The sequence below is a fragment of the Prionailurus viverrinus genome, chromosome F2, assembly GCF_022837055.1.
Source record: "Prionailurus viverrinus isolate Anna chromosome F2, UM_Priviv_1.0, whole genome shotgun sequence".
Classification (NCBI taxonomy): domain Eukaryota; kingdom Metazoa; phylum Chordata; class Mammalia; order Carnivora; family Felidae; genus Prionailurus; species Prionailurus viverrinus.
The window spans coordinates 50,250,189-50,266,935 of NC_062578.1; the positions used below are offsets into that span (position 1 = coordinate 50,250,189).

The 16,747-nt window shown below is 35.0% G+C and overlaps 1 protein-coding gene across 2 annotated transcripts in view; it reads right to left on the reverse strand.

The window, feature by feature from the left end:
* Positions 1–16,747, reverse strand: part of LRP12 (LDL receptor related protein 12) — a 74,947-nt gene that overhangs the window by 6,543 nt on the left and 51,657 nt on the right. For both annotated transcript variants that reach the window (XM_047842416.1, XM_047842415.1), the window contains 3 exons: positions 14,055–14,190; positions 4,649–4,851; positions 1,397–2,501 (listed from right to left, as the gene is read on the reverse strand). In XM_047842416.1, the coding sequence (XP_047698372.1) occupies positions 1,397–2,501; positions 4,649–4,851; positions 14,055–14,190 (1,444 nt within the window). The remainder of the gene's footprint in view (positions 1–1,396; positions 2,502–4,648; positions 4,852–14,054; positions 14,191–16,747) is intronic.

Here is a 16,747-nt window from a genome sequence, read left to right on the forward strand (position 1 = left end):
AATCATCAAGTTCAACACATTTAGTTTTTAGATGAGGAAAAGAGTGAATGAGTCACCAGTACACTTTCTGGAATAGCTTGTTCTTATAAGACCTCTGACTCTTCACTGAGCTCTTATGCTGCAATGTAGTCAAAAGTTTTGTGGCCAAAGAGGCAGCATGATTACTTTGATACTGTGCATCTGCGTGCATCTATTAGCTTACTTGTTGGGTATATGAAGTCTTTTGTTGAATCTATTATTTGTAATTCTCCTGGGACTGAGGGTCACTGTCTCTACAACAGTGTCCTAAGGGACCTCTCTCTGCCATTAGCTTCTCCCAAGTCCAATCTATCCTGCACCACATGGAAGAAAACCCTCCCTGAAGGTCACCTTTTAATACTTAACATTTCTTACTTAACTGAGAACTCTTGACACACGGCTATCATGGACCTGAGACACTAGCCCCATGTTCCAAGTTTTAACTTTTAGCCCTTGATATGTATCTTAGGCTCCAGATGAAATGAAGTATGTGATACTTCTCCAAGCCATGCTAGGCATTCCTACTTTTATGCATTTTCCCAGGCTATTTTTTTCAACTACAATATCTTTTCCCTGTCTACATTCTACTTGTAGATTTCAAATGGCACTTGTTCAATAAAAGCCTTTCCATTCCCCCCCATCAGATTACGTTAACTTTTGACTTTTCCTCTATACTTTGTTTTACAGCTTTTCTACCATTTATATTTTTGTCATCTTATTCCACTCACCAATGCCTTCCTCCTAACTGTACAGTGCCTGTGAAATTATGCCTTATTCATTTTTCTACTCACCTGTATTGTGCTTTGAACCTAGTAGGTTCTCAAATATTTAGAATTGAATTCTTACTTACAAAAATACAGGTTAAAACACTACAACTGAATATTGCAGCTTGCAAAATTCCCATAAAATAATCTGAAAACAAAAACTAGTAAATACCAGTTCTTAAGTATTTATTAGTTTTTAAAATATATTTTTAAATGTTTATTTTTGAAGGAGAGAGAAACAGAGTGTGAGTGGGGGAGGGGCAGAGAGAGAGGGAGACACAGAATCCAAAGCAGGCTCCAGGTTCTGAGCTGTCAGCAGAGTCTGATGTGGGGCTCTAACTCACAAACTGCGGGATCATGACCTGAGCCAAAGCCGGATGCTTAACTGACCGAGCCACCCAGGTGCCCCATCTAAGTATTAGTTTTTATGTGTTTAGCCTCTTGAGTCTTAGCCTTTTCACACTGATTTTATAAATCATAAAAGATATTTATCTATTTCCCAAAATAGTATGAGACCAAAGTATACTGCTGATCACACTAAAGAACGGTTGCAAATACTGGGGCCATGTTTACTGCAGAAGCCATAACCACTACAATTTTGTCTTGATACTGACCTTCGTTCAAACATTCTCAGAGAATAAAGCTTACAGGTACATCCCAATGCAATGACCAGTAACAAGCCACAGATAAGGCTGCCTATGACGGCTGCAGTTATGACTCTGGTAGGCACAATTACGGGGCAATTCTCCTCATCGCTGCCGTCGCCGCAGTCATCCTGGGAATCACACACCCAGCTTTCAAACACACAACGATTGTTTTTACAATGAAAATTTCCTGGCTGGCAAAAAAAGCAGTTTTTTTCATCTGAGCCATTTGGGCAATGGTTCTGGTAGTTGCAGCGATCAGAACGAGGATAACAGACACCATTTCGGGAACAGGGAAATTCTTCCTTTTGGCACATGGTGCAATTTATTTCATCCCTTCCATTTGGGCAATGCCAATACCCATCACAACGCTGCTGTTCTGTGTAACACCCCCAGTTACCCCCACAGGGTATTTCCCACGGCAAACAGAAGCCATCTACTTGGTAAGTTGCATTAAATCCCCTTGCGGCGTTCACTTTATCAGCACAAAAATGTACCCTGATCTGTCCAGAAGAAGAAACAACTGTAAGAGGTGCATGAGAATCAAAAGCAGTTAACACACGCAAAAGTTTGTGTGGATTCTCCTCTAATCCATCGTATATTTTGACGTAATCGCCATAACCAGTACCATCAAGTTTAAAGTCAGTGAAGCGTAAAATGACTTTACGATGATCACCAGTGTCTATTAACCAGGTGCAATTGCTTCCAGGAGGATAAAAGTCTGGATAGTTGGGAGAATTGAAAGTACCATAAAAATATTTTAGCCACTGTCCACAAGTTGGCACATCACAGTCTATCTCATCTCCTAGGTCAAGGCAGTCAATGTTGCCATCACATTTTAAAGACTCAGGGAGGCAAGTGTAAACCTTGGTAAACCGAGACAGACACTGGAACTGGTTGTAGGCACAGGGCTGAAAAGAAGCAGCCGTTGGGGGACCAGCTTCTTTGGCACAGATCTCTTCATCGGAACTATCTCCACATTCGTCCATGTTATTACATTTCCAGGCTTCTGGTATACACTTCCCGTTGCCACAGCGGAACTGATCGCAAGCACAGTTTGGTTCTTCAGATTTCCCTGGGAGGATGTGGGGAGGACGGAGATGGAAGAAGGCAGAAAAAAACATACTCTTTTAAAAGATATATAACAGTAAGTGACACTTTTATAATAAATATTAACTAAGCCCAAGTGATAGGGTTTAAAAAAATCTTATTTTACAAAATAGATCAGTTCTAGTGGCAAACTAACATTGGCTCACTAATTACTCAACAGTTCAATTCATTAAACACTTATTGTTTGTTCCATGAAGACCTTCGTATTTTGATCTAAAGCGAAGAGAACACAAACTGAGGGGTTGCTGGAGGGGAGATGGGTGGGGAATGGGCTAGGTGGGGGATGGGCATTAAGGAGGGCACTTGTGATAAGCACTGGGTGTTATATGTAAGTGATGAATCACTGAATTCTACACCTGAAACTAAAATTATACTGGGTGTTAACCAACTGGAATTTAAATAAAATCTTGGGGGAACAAAGAACAATTCTGCTTTTGTAGAGAACTCTCTTACTGCAGAACATTTAGTGATATGATACAAGACACTTGAGCCAATAGACTGCACTGCCTAAAATTTGAAAATAATTTATTGCATAAACATCATTAGAATATTTTCAAATGAAGAAAAATTTACCCACAATAATCACCTTTCAAATCAATTTTTTTCCTATTTTTCATATCCTTTTCTAGTTCTTGTTTATATCTATATCTATATACATAACACACAATATTTTGCTATATGTGTCCTACAGTATATTTTGTAATCCTATTCTTTAGAACCAAATTTCTGCTAAGATTATTGTAAGATTAACTTTATACACGGTTCATAATGATTCATGTGACCATAACACAACACTGCCACTTTATATTTCTATTGTTTTACACAACTGCATGAATTTGAGTTATGTTATAAATTCATTCATCAAATTAGCAGGGGCAAGGAGAGAGAAAAAAACCTGAAATACCTACAGAATTCCAATTATTGTAGTGTACAATGCTAAATATACACCAATAGTGAGGCATGGAAAGAAAATCAAACATTAGCTCCTGACAGTTCCCCAAACTGACAGTGTTTGGGATAATACATCTCCATTAACTTATTTATTGGTAAGCAGGTGACAGAAAATGTGCTTCAAAAGCTAAATAAGTATTACAAAGACTGTGTTTTTAAGAAAAAAAAGCTAAAGGACAAGTACAAATTTTAGAAGATACAAAATGATTTTCAGCAAAAAAGTAGATATAACTTAAAGAAGTGAAAGAAGATTTGATACTACAAACTAGGAAGGTGGAACAGAGCGGTCTTTTTTGCGAAGCTGTGAAGATCATGGTAATTCAGACACACAAAAACATATTCTGAAGTAACTTTCAGGATGTCAGTAAACACTTGAGGGAAAAAAAAGACTTAGTTAAATTTTTTTAGTGTTTATTTTTGAGAGAAAGAAAGAGAGAGAGAGAGAGCGAGCGCTGGCGAGGGGCAGAGAGAGAGGGAGACACAGAATCTGAAGCAGGCTCCAGGCTCTGTGCTGACAGCACAGAATTCAATGCGGGGCTCTGACTGTGAGATCATGACCTGAGCTGAAGTCGGATGCTTAACCAACTGAGCCACCCAGACACCCAGAGCCACCCAGACACTTAATTTTAAAATTAAGTATTTAATTAAAGTAATTAATTAATTGATGTATTTAAAATTTGAAAACAAAATTGACCTTAGTTTATAAAATTAATCAGTTCATTAGAATATACAAAACACCTGTATGAGGCCATGCTGTGCTTTAGGGCACCTGAACCTTCTTCAATCTCAACCCTTTTTTTTTTTTTTTAAATGTTTATTTTTGAGAGAGAGAGAGACAGAGAGAGAGACAGATACAGAGTGTGAGCAGGGGAGGGGCAGAGACAGAGGGAGACACAGAATCTGAAGGAGGCTCCAGGCCTGAGCTGTCAGTATAGAGCCTGACATGGGGCTCGAACTCATAAACCGCAAGATCATGACTTGAGCCGAAGTCAGATGCTTAACCGACTGAGGTACCAAGGCGCCCCTTCAATCTCAAGCTTCTTAAGGTCTAGTCACAATTAGACAGATATTGTTTAGAAGACTAGCCCCAAAGTGACTTGGTACTTAACACTACAGAATTCTGTTCATTATCTTTCTTCTTCTTTTTTTTTTTAAACACACCTGAAAAGTATGCCAGTCTGAAACCCTTTCTAGAAATACTGTCATCGGAATGGAACCTGATCCAGACGTGGTCTTGTGAAGAAATATATGGTGGTGGAACTGTCGAACCACAGGCTCTGTAACTTTCGATATTCTTGTATGTTTCTATCGTCAACCAGTCCAAACTGCATCTTCTGGACCCTTGAATATCAAAATCCTGAAAGCTACAAGTAAAAAGTCAGAAAAGGCTATTAATAAGGGTAATTTGGGGGAAAATTTTCACTTAATAATACTTAATAACTGAGGACTTTATTATAAGCCTTCATTCAATATTCATTGATTCTCCTGGGTTTTCCAGGCATACAGCCATATCATCAGCAAATAATAATACTGTTTCTATGTTCCTAATGTTTGTATCTCTTTCTCAGATTCTTGAACAATACTTCTTCATAAAAAATACCAGATTCCAAAATAATGCTAAAAAAACGTAGGTAGTAGTTGGCACCTTGTTCCTTTTTCTTCTTTGTGTGTGTTTAGGAAGGACCACTTCTAATTCAGAATATCCTAAATTATTCTGTATTTGAAACAGAAACACCACACCTAATCTGATAAGCTAAAGTGAAAAAGAGAAAGTCAGCCTCCTCTTAGATTAGACTGGTTCGTCTGCTTGCTTAGTGAGAAGCTTATAGCTTACACTTTCAGGAGATCAAATAACATAAATCTGAGCAAAGTAAAAAAGTTAAAAGTGAACAAACAAAAAATCTTTATCAGTGAAAAACCCCTAAGTTTGGAAAGACTTCTTTTTTTTTTAACATAAGTTACATTATAGTCAAACATTGTCTTGTAGTTCACAAAATATGGGCATGCATTAAAAGGTATCAAAAAGTACACACAAAATTAGCTACTGCTATGAAAAAAGAGAAACTAAAATATTATTTTCCAATAACATGTCCCCACCAAAAAGGGAGTATCTGACTTTACCTCCTTGCCTCTGCCTTAATCCAAGTGATAAAGAAGTTAATTATCCAAGGATTATTACATGAGGATATTTCCTCTTTAAGTATTCTGAGTAACTACAACAAAGGCTGACAGATAATTTGATTGTTTCTAATTTCTCATTATTATGAACAATGCTTTAAAGAACCCTTATACATGTATCTCTACACGAGCAAATATTTCTCTAGGGTAAATTTTTCTAGAGGTAGAATTGCTAGGTCAAAACACAAAATTCCACTTTAAATTTGATAGACACTGACAGGAATATTTATACCAACTCACTCCCACTGAATGTATGTGAAAGTACCTTATATTAATGATAAAATATTTATCATTGTTCCATTTTATATTTCCTTATGTACTGAGATGGAAACATTTTTTCCAGTTTACTATTTCTTTTCCTATGAATTGCCTTGCTATATCATCCTTTACCCATCAGAAGTTTTTCTTATTCATTTAAAAATTCTTTACGTTGAACAAACACGTCCCTATTTGGGGGCATGTGTGTAACACGAGACGTATGTACTGATATCCACACGTGCATTCTCTCAATAAATAGCTGGTGAGGTAACTCCTGTTAACTTCAGTCATTAGTTGGCATGAACTGACATCTCTTGGTTTTATGTGCACTTCTCTGAAGACTAATGATGTTGAACATCTTTTCATGTGCTTATTGCCGTTCTTACATCTTCTGTGAAGTGTCTGTTCAAGTCTTTTGCCCATTTAAAAAAATTGGGTTGTCTTCTTGAGTTATAAAAATTAATTTTATATTCTGGATTCAAGTTGTTAGATATGTGTATTGATAATTTTCTTCTAGTCTATATAAATTGCCTTTTCATTGTATCTTTTAATGATCAGAGGGTGTTGTTTTTTTTTTTTAATTTTTAAAGTTGTTTTGAGTTTGAGAGAGAGAGAGCATGAGCAGGGAGAGGGGCAGAGGGAGAGAAAGAGAGAGACACTGTTAAGCAAGGCTCCATGCTCAGTGCGGAGCCCCACAGGGGGCTCAATCCCATGATTCTGGGATCATGACCTGAGCCAAAATCAAGAGTTGGACTCTCAACCAACTGAGCTACCCAAGCTCCCTGAGCAGAGATTTTTAGTTTTGATGAAGCCTATTTTTCCTTTTATGTTCAGTGCTTTTAGTGTCCTCTCTAAAATATCTTTGCTTACCCCAAGATATTCAACAATGTTTTCTCCTAATGTTTTATATGAGTTTTAGTTTTTACATTCACATCTAGCATTTATCTTGAATTAATTTTTGTGTGTTCTCAGAGGCAGGTCAAGATTCTTACACTTATTTTCTTCTATCATGCATGGAACATCCTGGTCTGGTCATCCTGCACTTGTGGAGGGAGGCTTGGCTCAGCTTTGCCCTTACTTAGTCTTAGGTGAACTCTTTATTTTAGGACATTGTCTTTACCTATGACATTTCTGTGGTTTTGATGAAATCCCAAGGTATTTAATAAGCTCATCAAACTCAGCAAGTTTCAGACTCCAAACTCTGTCTCAGCTACACCACACAGGCACTGAAATCCTTGCGTAGCTTTCTACAAGGCTCCTGGGAGTCTCTTAAGCATGCACAGTTCAGAAAACAGCAAGGAATTTGAGAAGAATTTATATGTAGATGTAAGGACTTCCTACTACATTGGAGCTCTCTCCTTTTTGGATTTGCCTTTTCAATTTCCAGCTACTCTGACAGCCTCAACTCCACCCTGTGATACAACCACAAGCTGACAAGATTGTGGCAGTCTGCTTGAGTTCTAGTTACTACATTCTGCACGGATTAGGGAACAGACAGGAAGCAAACATATCTCACCAGTGTGGATCCCTTCTTTTAAGAGTTTAATCCCCTCCAGTTTCCTCCAGCTTCTGATTACTCTCCAGTGCCTTTGAGTAGTTTTTAAAAAACTTTTATCCAAAGTTGATAACTGTTCATGGGAGGGCTAGTCAGATTCAAGCTAAGGAATCCCTTAGTATGTTTTTATCCATTAAAATGTTTAAGATTGAGGAAAGCAGGATCCTTGTCCAGAACAAAAGAATATCTATTCATGCATACGCTATTGGATTAGTTTTGCTAATATTTCATTTAGAATTTAAAAGATACATTTAAAAGCAAAATTAGTTTTTCGGTTTTCTTTTTTTAATGCTTCACAGTAGTTTATATAACAAAGACTGTTCACATACCTGGGCCATGTGCCTATTTCAAGTATAGATCTAGAGTTGAAAATTTTAATTTCTTCGTTTTTTGGTTTAATCAGCTTTTTCTAAACTGGTATTGAGTCACTTTGATCATTTAAATTTTTGTAGAAATTACCATTTTATCTTGACAGTAAAATCTATTGGTACAAAGCTGTAAATCGTACTTTCTTACATTAAACAAATTTCATGTCTGTGGTCTTTATATTTGCTTAGATTTTCTGTGGAGATAGCACAGTACTGGAAAAAAAAGGAGAGACTCATCTCTTCCTTCCCATTTTTTGTATTACTAATTCTATTTATCGTCTTGTTGCATTTTCTGAGGGTTCTGGTACAAGCAGTGAAAACATGCGTCATCATCCTGGCCCTTGGCACTAAAATTAACTTCAATATTGTTTGATTTAAAATTTTTTTAACAGATACCTTTCATCAGGTTAAGGATTTCCTTATCTATTCATTTAGTAACACCTGCCTGTAAAATTACTCAGGTTTAGAATCTTATTCTGAACGTTGATCCAATTTCTTTAGCGAATATTGATTTAATTAGCTTTCTAATTCTTGTTGAACCAGTTTTGGTAATATACATTTTCCAGAAAATGGTCCGATTCATCTAATTGTATAATAATGTTACCACAAACTACTTGTAATATTCCCGTATGACTTTTGAAATCTCAAAAAAATTAAAAAAAAAAAAAAAAAAAAAAAAGAAGGGGCGCCTGGGTGGCTCAGTCGGTTAAGCGTCCAACTTCAGCTCAGGTCATGATCGCGTGGTCTGGGAGTTCCAGCCCCGCATCGGGCTCCGTGCTGACTGCTCAGAGCCTGGAGCCTGTTTCGGATTCTGTGTCTCCCTCTCTCTCTGACCCTCCCCCATTCATGCTCTGTCTCTGTCTCAAAAATAAATAAATGTTAAAAAAATTTTTTTTAAATCTCTATTATTGTATTTGTAGTTATAGACACTTTTGCTCACTTTTATTAGTACCTTTTCCTTTTTTTCTTCAGTCTTGCTTTCAGATTTGTCTATTTTCCTCAAGTTTTCAGAAAGCCTGTTTTTTGTTTTATTGAATCTTATTGTTAATTCAATTTTTTTCTGATCATATTATTTTTTCTACTTAAGATTTCACCTGTAATTTTCCTTCTAAACTCCTGAGTAAATGGGGAGCTCATTTATTTCATATCCTACTTATTTCAATGCATTAAAGGCTATAAATTTTTCACTAGGTACTCTACCAATGTGTTCCAACAGTTTTAATATATAATACTTTTATTATGGTTATTTTCAAAATATTTTATGAGTACAGTACCACTGTGATTTCCAGCATTAATGCAGGAGTTATTTAGGAATATGTTTCCAAACATATGGGTTTTTTATTGTGGTTTCTAATTTAATTACATTGTGGTTAGAGAACACATTCTGAATGATGTAAAGTCTTAAAAAATGGAATTCAGAGTTCCTTTGTGGTTTAATACATTATCAATTTCTTATAAATGTTCCATATGTCTTTGAAAAGAATATATATATTCTCTATTCACTGAAATAAGTATAATATACACATATATAATACATGTTCCTACTGGATTAAGCTTGTTAATTTTGTTTATCAAATCTTCTATCTTTACTAATTTTTTTTCTGTTTAATCTATTAAATTCTAATTAAAGGTATGTTTATAAACTTCCACTAACTGGCTTAGTCAAACTTGCTTGATAATTCCCCATATTTTGCTACTTTGCCTGTATTTTAGACTGTGTTAGGAGGTATACAAAGTTTACCAAGATTGTATCTTCCTAGTGGCTTATTCCATTTGTTACTAATATTTTGTGTTTTAAGCTCAATTATATCTAATGTTAATGTTCCTACACTAGCTTTCTCTTTCTCAGTATTTCTGAAGTTTATCTTTTTTTATCCCCACCCCCCTTTTTAAACTTTCTGTGTTAGTTTTGTTTTAGTATGTTCTTAGAAGCCCTTTATAGGGGGATTATACCAATCAACAAACCAATAAACCCAATCAGATGGTCTGTCTTTTAAAGGTTAAATGAGCTTTTTCCTGAATGGCCTTTCTATCAGAGTTCTAATTTTCTTCCTTTCTTCTTTTGTATTCGTAGGTTTTGGGTTTTTTTTTTTTTTTTTTTTTTTAAGTTTCTTTTACTCAAGACTGCTTTCTATTGTTTCAGGAGTTATCTTTTGATGTTGTAATTCAAATACTAAAACATACTTTTGTTCTAATAAAGTCCAAGTAAGAGTATTCAGTGTTTCTATTCTCCTCTCAAAATGTCAAATTTGGTGGAAAAATTTACAACCTTATTTTCACTCATCTCTAACTGAAATTTGAAATTTCACTTATGAATATAAACAAACCATTATAGTATTTACAGTACCTGTCACTCTGTTACCAACAGAAATCACAGATATTTACACATTACATTTCAGTTTTAATAGATACCTAGAATCACTATTTACACTCAAAATCACCTCGGAATTACAGTAGTTGTTAGAACCATCACTTACTAATATGTTAATAAATAAGCATGTATTACTATATTACATATTTGTAAAAAATATCAGATAGCTTTGTTCAATATAATTGGTTCCCTTTGTAATGGTGTGTATTATGATTTATGAGTTTAAAAACATTCTGGGAAAGGATCTATAGATTTCATTAACTACCAAAGTGTTCACAGCATAAAAAATTTAAGGAAAAAAAAAAACCCTGATGCACTTGTTGTGATGAACACTGGGTGAAACTAATGTAACATCGTATGTTAACTATGCTGGAATTAAAATAAAATAAACAAACAAAAAAACCCTGATACAGTAAGTGTATTACATCTGGAGTAAATTTGTGTTTGGATTTTGTGGCTGTTTCTGTCAGTATTAACATTTTCCATACATTTTGGAAATAAGGCTTATTCTTTAGACGCTTTTCTGGTTCACTCTCTCTCCTTTTAATCCATTCTCTCTCTATATTCTTCCACAGCCTGTGTTTTATAGTTACTTCCAACTGGGTCTGCATTCCAGAACAGTCTTAACATGGTGGTTCACAGCATTATAGGTCCTGTCACGGAGTCTTTAGGTGGCCTGGTTAAATTCCTATTTGTTAGGGTATGTCTTCCCACTTCTTTAAGTTCTCAGCCCCATACAAACTCAGGCAGTGGTTAGTAGAAGTTCTTTTCAGCCTTCTTTCTTGAGCACAATAGCCTGACTCCAGTCCCTGGCTTCAAGCAAGCAATTAGAATCTAATCCTCTATCTCTTCTTGATAAGATGGCCTTTGTTGATTTTGGTAGGTTTCAAGGGAGAGGAGTAAGGTAAAAATGCCTTTAGGTTACCATCTTTAACCAGTTTTTAAAAATTTTTTTAAAGTCTGTTTATTTTTGATAGAGAATCAGAATGTGAATGGGGGAGGACAGAGAGAGAGGGAGACAAAGAATCTGAAGCCTGCTCCAAGGTCTGAACTGCCAGCATGGAGCCTGATGTGGGGCTTGAACTCACAAACTGTGCAATCATGACCTGAGCTCAAGTCAGATGCTTAACCAACTGAGTCACCCAGGCGCCCCTAACCAGTTTTTACAAGGACAGCTCTAAATATTGTTTATAGTCTATAATTTTAGTTTCCCTCCTTTATCTAGATTTTAATTTTATTTTAAACTCAGGAATGAATGTTTTCTTTTTATCAAATGCTTTAAAACATCTATTCTAGATAATCATATACCTTTTCTTTGACTTGTTAATATGGTAAATTCATTTAAAATTTTCTAATAGTGACTGACTTGTATGTCTAAATGAGCCGCATTTGATTATGATATAAATTTCTTTTGAACAATTTAGGATTACACCAATATTCACAAGTGAAACTTGGTTGTCTTTGTATGTATGTGACCCTTCTCAAGTTTGGTGTTACCATGACAATGATTTCAGTAAGAACTAGGACAATTACTAAAATCACTTTCCAATCTCATTAGGCTGGGTAAATCCAAATTCACTAACTTTGTCTGGAATTTGGGAAATTTTCCTTTAGATGTATGGTCCATCTCTAATTTTGTTCTGCATTTCAGCATTGTGCTTGGTTTTGGTGTATCTTTGTAAAATCTAAAGGGTCCAACACACGATCAGAACCAAATGGCAGGGGCACCTGGGTGGCTCAGTCAGTTGAGCATCTGACTCTTGGTTTTGGCCTGGGCCATGGTCCCAAGGTCATGAAATTGAGCCCTGTGTTGAGTTCCACACTAAGCGTGGAGTCAGCTTGAGATTCTCTCTCTCTCTTCCTCTGCTCCTCTCCATTGCTTGCTCAAGCTCTCTCTGTATCTCTCAAATAATAATAATAAAAAAAGAACCAAGTGGCAGTGTTCCATGCAGCCTCCTCCGTGCTGGCAAGAATTGCCAAGTTTTATGGAACTGAGCTGGTAGGTGGCAAATTTAATTTTGGGGTTGGACTTTTAGGTTAAAAGATAAAAATTTCCCAAAACTCTAGTTTTATGTGGAAAGAAATCTTATACTTGGAATTCCTATGGTAAAAATGCTACTTTGTAAACATATTATAAGTAATAGAAAATAGGTGTATCCTCTGGGTTCCAGCTCGGGCAGTGCTGCAGAAGGATAACCTTAGTAGCACATCTTATCAATCCATCCAGCAAGACATTCACCCTTCTCACAGAGCAGAACAGTTTCCAGAGAAGCTCAGCTCTGGTGTTCCAGAAGATGTTGGCCTGGGGCAGAAGAGACCAGATGGAAAGCAAACCAGATGGCCCCTGTTTTACGGCTTCCACAGACAAAGGGGGATAGGACACAGTTGTGTTTCTCAAGAGACAGTGGGTGTCTCATTAGTTAGTGGATATAAAAAAGGAAGCTGGATGAAACAGATAAAGGGGATGAAGAGGTACAAACTTCCCATTATAAAATAAGTCAGTCGCCGAGATGAAAAATAGAGCGTGGGGAACGTAGTCAATATATTATAATAACATTGTACGGTGACAGATGGTGACTACTTTATCATGGTCAGCACTGAATAATGTAGAGAACTGTTGAATCAGGATGTTGTACACCTGAAACGAATATACCATTGTATGTTAGTTATACTTCAAAAACCCCCACAAAAGTAGGCTAAATTTACAATCTTAGTTTTAAAAAATGTAAAGAAGGGATTTGAGTCTATGATGTGCACGGTCTCTTCTAAATCTAAAATTCCATACTCTTGCCTATAAAAATGTTCCTAATGAAACAATGTTGAAGACGCGGATGCTGGCCTTTGTGCTGTTGCAGACACTGCCTCCGTGGTGGGCGTGACTTTCTTATTTGTGTTTCATTTCCAACCACAGTTCTTTAAGCACACTATTTTTTTCTTTTTCTCCTCTTCAGGCATTTTTTTTTTTCAATAGCCTTGATATAACTTCCTTAAGCAAGCATTATCTAGTTCCACTGAATATTTTCTCCTTAGTATCTTATCCTCAAGGTTTTTCTATGCAATTTTAAATGTTACTAAAGTGAATCTTAATCTTCCTTATTTATATTTATTCTTAGAAACTTATGTTTCTTCTAGGAGTATCTTTCATTTTATATTCTTAACAGAAGTTCTTTTGTTTCAACGTTACAAAAAAGGAGATTTTCCTAGATGGGTTTATCCATTATCAGCCTGTTTCAAGTTTTATATACGTACATGTATACAGATAAACACTACAATCATGTTTTAGCTTATTAAGATAGAGGATTCTACTAATGAGACTAAGGTTATGGGCTAGGTGTCCAAGTGGATTAGTGAGTTTTGTTTATTTGTCCCATAGCTAAAGGTTACACTCTTGACCCTAATAAGCTACTTCTCAAATGTGCACCTTTTGTTAAAAAATGACCTACAAGAATATGGATGGCTCAGTGGAAATCCACTACCACCATCAGAAAACATTCAAAACATATACCCATACAGTACAGGAAGGATGGGCCATTACTCCTACTCTTAATATGGTACTGGTAACTACAGTTTATTACATTTTTAGAAAACTGTCTTTTAATATAACTGCATGCTGAGGGATGATACTTGGAACCTGAATTTATATTCTATAAAAATATCATATTTATAATAAAATATTATATATTAAACACATATATGTTTATATTATATATAGAACATACAGTAATATTTATATTTATAATAAAATATTATGTATTAAACATATATGTTTATATTATATATATATAAGTATATATATAATAAAATATTATACATAATACAGAAAGGTATCGGCATTACCTTATAGTAATGATTTCCCCTGGGTTTGCCCTTATGAACCAGCTGCAGTTGATCTTGGCAGGATATTCAGAAGGCCAGCCTGGGCTTGTGATTATACCACTTGGTGCTCGAATTTGTTCTGGAGTCTCTCCACAAGCTGTAAGAAGCCAAAGCAATCTTAGCTAATTATTATACTTTAAAACAGAGCACTAAGTAAATCAGTCTTTATTTAAAAAACAAAAAAACCCACAACACTTTAGAGATCAAATTATATACAATAAAATATGGTATTATCAACCTTAAAGAGTTTTTATTATTCTAATAAGATATTTTATTTTCTTCCCTTTAGTCAAAGGATCTTATGCTAATTAAGTACACATTTTGGGGAGGCATGGAAGTTTTCAAATTAGATCTCTGAATAACAGTTTAAGAGTCAGGATTACGAGCTTTAGCCATGGATTCTGATCAAGTGATCCATCTATCTTTTTTCAAAACTCACCTTTTAAATTTTCTTTCTTATAAACTACCTATAAAGTTCAATGTTTGCCGAACTACTGTGTTTAGATCCTTAAAAGTACCATTTTATTTTCTGGATACTTTAAATTAAAAAACTATTATATACATATGTATGTATATAAATAGTCTTCTGGACAAAATAATTAAGGGGAAGCACATATAAACACAACAGTAAGATGCTGGGTCATTAAGAAGTTAGTGAATGACTGGATAAAGACAGCAAAACACGATACTTCAAAATTACTGCAAAGGAAATCTTCAATTTATTCTATGAATATTTCTAAATTTTATTACAGGGTGATAAATGATTCCTAAATTATGTGAAAAATAAAGGCTTGAAACAGTGATTAAAATATCAGTATGTGATCAGATCTGAATATCGTGAAGAAATACAAAATAAACTCAAACTACTACCAACACTTTCCTGGTTTGTTCTTGCATTATCTTGAACTCTCACAGTGACACAGTGCACATTTTACCTATCCAGAAGTCAGCAGATAATGTGACAATTTATTCTCCCTCAATTTAAAAAATAGCCACTGGGCTACAAAAAATACATGATGAATGTATAAGCTTTCAGTAAGATTTAAAACCCTAAAACCTCTTATTTGATGTAATTTCAATATATTAGATTATCTGACTTTTAAAATCAGATAGATAAGAAGTCGCAAATTAGAAGTGAGGAAAGTAGCGGCCAGAGGTACACACAGTTATTAGAAGTAATGGAGGCAATTTTCAGAATAAAGTATGTGCTGAACTAAAAAACCACGACAGCTCAGAATATGCACAGTACTGCCTATCTTCCAAAAGGTAAGAGAGGACTGTCCTTTCATACTAATTAGTGGTCATTCCTAGCTAAAAGAGTTGTTGAGCGAATAAATGAATCTTTGTAAGCAAAGTGCCTGGTGTAATAGGTGGCCTGAACTTTCATGCTTTTTGAGTTCTGCTGTTTTTAAAAATTAGTTAACCCAATTTGTAGATAGGCAAGAATCCCTATTACAATTATAATTTGTAAAAATGGTCATTTTTTTTGATAGCAGAGGTTATATCCATTCAACTTAAGTTAGAATGCTAAGAAGTATATTATGCAATTAAAAAAAATTTATCTATAATGATCAAAATAAAGCAAGCTATATTGCTTAAAGACTCAATCCTTACTTCTATAGAATAACCCAATCTGAAGAAAAATCTAGGTTTTAAAATGTACTTTAGTGAAGAAAAAAAATGTTCATGCCTAAAATGGGTCTACCCTGGAATTAGGGAACACTGCACCAAAAGGATCTTGTTTTTAATCACTTAAAAAAAAAAAAAACCTTTACAGCATAGAATACAAGGATATATCAAGAGCCTAGTACACATCTTATTGCTCATTCACAGTCAAAGCTTCCAATATTTTTTGTTAAATTTCATTGAGTAAAATTTCCCTTATAAACTTTTTAAAAATTTTGATGAATGATACTCTAGAAAATGATTAAATTTATCCGCATGTGAGCTTACTGACCATGAAGTCAGAGTTTTGCTTTTAACTCTGCTCTAATGAGTTATCACAATAATTAAAGAAAAGACATCCAAAGTAATTTATAAGAACTTTTTCTTTCTTCATTATCTCTTGCCAAAGCATTTCGGAGTAGTATGCCAAAGCAAAAACCAGGTAGGGATAATTTATGGCAACGTAGACAATTGTTAGCCTTTATATAAGTGGATGGACCAGTTATTGGTGAAAAGCTGGAATTTTATTAGGTTTGGTTTTAAATTTCTCCCCCCTGAATAACTGAGACACCCATAGGTGGTGCTCTTATACCAAAAACGAAATATGTTATGTTCTGATATGGATGCTCAAAAATACTTCATTTTCATACGACTGCCCGAAGACACACCACCCATAAGAACGGTTATTTTGAGATTCAGTATTTTACATTTCTAATTCAATAAGTACTTTAAAAACAAAACTCTAGTATCATGTTTCTCCCTTAATTGGTTATGAATACATATTTTGATTTAATTTTGCACATTTGCAACATGACTGAGTTTGGCATTTTGTTTCAGATCCAGCTGGTGGTTTTTTATCAACACATTTTTTGCATGTACAGTACGCTGGGCATATAGATAAATATAATTTAGAACAGCCATAGCGCATACCTTTCTCTAAGAAAGAGTAAATTCAAATGTTAAAACAGTAAGATTAACATTAGAAACCA